The sequence below is a fragment of the Cyprinodon variegatus genome, unplaced genomic scaffold (assembly GCF_000732505.1).
Source record: "Cyprinodon variegatus isolate N-32 unplaced genomic scaffold, C_variegatus-1.0 Scaffold711, whole genome shotgun sequence".
NCBI classification, from domain to species: Eukaryota; Metazoa; Chordata; class Actinopteri; order Cyprinodontiformes; family Cyprinodontidae; genus Cyprinodon; species Cyprinodon variegatus.
The window spans coordinates 176,484-180,134 of NW_015151164.1; the positions used below are offsets into that span (position 1 = coordinate 176,484).

At 37.6% G+C, this 3,651-nt stretch overlaps 2 protein-coding genes across 2 annotated transcripts in view; both read left to right on the forward strand.

The window, feature by feature from the left end:
• Window positions 1–3,651, forward strand: part of LOC107097624 (protocadherin gamma-C5-like) — a 108,924-nt gene that overhangs the window by 16,448 nt on the left and 88,825 nt on the right. The window lies entirely within an intron of this gene.
• LOC107097612 (protocadherin gamma-A2-like) overlaps window positions 2,575–3,651 on the forward strand; it is a 4,452-nt gene continuing 3,375 nt past the window's right edge. Inside the window, exon 1 of the mRNA XM_015394819.1 lies at window positions 2,575–3,576. Coding sequence (XP_015250305.1) covers window positions 2,749–3,576 — 828 coding nt within the window. The 5' untranslated portion in view covers window positions 2,575–2,748. The remainder of the gene's footprint in view (window positions 3,577–3,651) is intronic.

A 3,651-nucleotide genomic window follows, 5' to 3' on the forward strand; every position in this document is an offset into this window, starting at 1 on the left:
CTGACTGTTATAGTGGAGGACAACGGGCAGCCTTCTCGTTCAGCTACGGTCATTCTTAACGTGGCGGTGGCAGACAGCTTCCCTGAAGTGATGTCTGAATTCACAGAATTTCCACATGCTAAAGAATATGACGAAAACCTGACTTTTTACTTAGTGTTGGCTCTGGCTGTAGTTTCCTTTCTCTTCATTACGTGTTTGGTGGTTATTATATCAGTGAAGATCTACAGATGGAGACAGTCTCGCATGCTATACCACTCAAACCTCCCTGTGATCCCTTATTATCCACCGCGGTACTCGGACACTTTGGGAACAGGAACCTTGCCACATGTTTACAATTATGAGGTGTGCAGGACAAATGACACCAGAAAAAGTGATAATATATTCAGAGGAACTGATAGCCAGAATGTGTTGATAATGGACCCCAGTACTACAAGGACAATGCAGCGGATTCAAAGTGAGAAGAGCATCCTGGATGAACCTGATTCGCCTTTAGAGGTTGGCATATTTTACATCTTTCTATACACTATGTTACCTTTGAACACATGTGTACTGAACAAATGAACCTACATTTTAATCTCAAATTCTTATTTCAAAGTTAAGAATTCTCCCCCTGGAAGTTACTATAAATGCTTTTTTGTTTTACTACATTTGTAAATGGATATTTGCAGTGTGCACTTATTGATTACCACTGTTCCCCATCTAATTATTCTTTGTTAGATTATACTTTTCTTATGTGTGTTGGGGAAGCAAAAACAATTCTCTCTGGACTTTCTTTTTTGTTTGTTAGAAATATGATTGCCTTGAGGTGAAAATGTACATGTTCTTAAAATATTAAGATTTTTTCTGAATTTGCCACTAGTGGCTAACTAGCTAAGTGGTCAACTAGCTAGCCATCTTGCCTTGCCAATAAAAGACACAATTTTGATATGTTACACAACACAGGCACTGTGAATTAGATATGCATTGTGCACAAACCTTTTATTGATGTCTTGCCATGCAGACGCTCAGTCAGGTGCCCCAAATGAGTGAGCTAATGGTGTGTAGAGCATGCAGCTTGGCACAGTCATGGGCGTGGTTTGTTACTTGGTGGAGCATGTCTTTCCAGGTGATGAGTTCAAAGCACACACAACCAGGTGCTGGGTCAACTGGTATATGTTGGGTTGATGGATTTGAAACACATTTTGGCACAGTCTATGGGTTGCACAAAAAATCATCGCAAGTCTCATAAAAACAACCCAACTACTTGAAAAAGGACTCATTATGGGAGAGAATTACTCATCCTTGCGTTTGGGTACAAAATATAAGCCAGTATTTACTTAGATTGAAGCTATAAAAGTTCATCCTACACAGAATTTAAAAAGATATTAGCGAAAGTTTTTGAGTTTTTCGTTTGAAGTGCAAATGATTTAATAATTTGAATGTCAGAACATGGGTTAATAAATGCTTATTGGAGCGCAAAGTTACGTGCCTATGTATTTTTTTTTCCTCATCTAGGCCTGTTCAGCTAAATAAGAACCCTATATAATGTTGTTCAACATGNATCAATGAACCAGGAAGCCCAGTTAAGACAGAGATCAATGAACCAGGAAGCCCAGTTAAGACAACGGCAATCCTCTATTCTCCAACCCCAGCTCTGTAGCATTTGCCTCAGTAGCTCTCTAAATGCAATATGCATCTAATTACCAGATAAAATAACGCATAGAGCATTAAAATAAAATATATCACACTCATCAGAGATGCTGATAATTTACAGACAAAATAAATCCCTCTGTTTTTGTGCGGGAAGTCTTAGTATCTCCATTTCGTATCAGCCATTGAGGCCAGAAAATATTTTAACAAAAGCTGACCTAAAATGCAGATTGTATTTTGGGTGTATACGTTTTGCTCTAACCGACCAATCAGTACACAGACATTTGTGACGTAGAGGTGGACCCTCTATCTGGCCCAGGTGGTTAATCTGGAATCTGATTGGTTGAAGAAAACGTTCCTCACGAATATTGTTAAGGTGGGTTCAGACAGCAATGCTGATTCTGAAGGCTCTGTGCAGATTTAATTGACATAGCAACAAACACAGGCTGAAATATGATTGGACAAAAACTGTAGCAATCACGTAAATGTAATGGAAGCGCATATTGATTTATTTTTTTCAGGAACCAAAGTTTATATTTACACTTATGTATTTTATTCCATTAATTTTCAACTTCCAAAATTGGAAAGCTTTTTGACTAAAAATAACTAGGAATACAAGTATGATTTTTTTTTTTTCTTTTTTTTGAGCATATAGGAGCTGGGGAGCAAGTTTCTACGGCAGAGGAGAGTTGTTCCTCTTTTTACTTTGTAGATTTATTCTTAGTTAAAGCTACTAAAAAATTGGAATTGCCTCTGTTTTTATACATTCATAAAAGGATAACAGATTATTCCATTTGATTATTTAACTTTTTTTTCTCAAAACGAAATACTGATATCTGCGATTTTTCATTTTAAACACAGAGGGCCGCTGTTGACCATAGTGTTTCATAAGCTACACACTTATAGCAGGATCTCCTCTCACACGTTCACATTATGAAAAAAGAACACGACGGGGAAGGACCGACATGTACAATAGTGCTGAAATTATTTTCGACCTGAGGAAAACGATGCTTTTGTTTGGATTATGCCTGGTTTGAAATGAAAATTCTGCCCGGAAGTGATTTTAAAGGCTTGATTTAATCATCGAGGTTTTATGAGGAACAATACTGGGACAGAACAATGACGAGGCAAGTAACGGCGTTGATCTTCATCCTCTACATCGGCACGGTGCTCGGGCAGCTTTCTTACACTATTCCGGAGGAAATGACCAAAGGATCCATAATAGGAAATATAGCTCTTGATTTAGGGTTACAAGATAAACGTTTAACGTTTGGAAATGCGCGGATCTTTACCAGAGACAGTAACGACTACGTCGAGCTGAACACAGAAAAGGGAGTTCTTATTGTTAAGGAGAGAATTGACAGAGAGAGCCTCTGCAAAAAAAAGACACCTTGCGCGTTACATTTTCAGATTATTTTAGAAAATCCCATCGAATTCTACAGTGTTGTTATCCAGATTGCGGATATTAATGATAATGCGCCATCTTTTGAGACAAGTGAAACGAAATTCAAGATTAGTGAATCTGCAGTGATTGGAGCAAAATTTGTCTTGGAAAGAGCTTTAGATCTCGATGTTGGAGTTAATGATATAAAAAGCTATACTTTAAAGCCAACAGATAATTTTGTATTGAAACTACACACTAATGCTGATGGAAATAACATTGAGATGGTGTTACAGAAGCCTTTAGACAGGGAAAAAGAGCCAAAGATAAACCTGGTGTTAACTGCTACAGATGGAGGAGAACCACAGATGTCAGGAACGATGCTGATTATTATTACAGTTTTGGATGCTAATGATAATGCCCCAGTTTTTACACAACAGACATACAGAGCTACTGTCATTGAAAATTCACCTAAAGGAACGGTTGTGGCTACTGTCAAAGCGTCAGATGCAGATGAAGGTTTTAACAGTAAAATTACATATACAATTACAAACCCTTTCGATGAGGTCAGAAATATATTTGAAATAAACGAGGGTAATGGTGAAATTGTTCTAATAGGAAATACAGATTTTGAAGTCTCA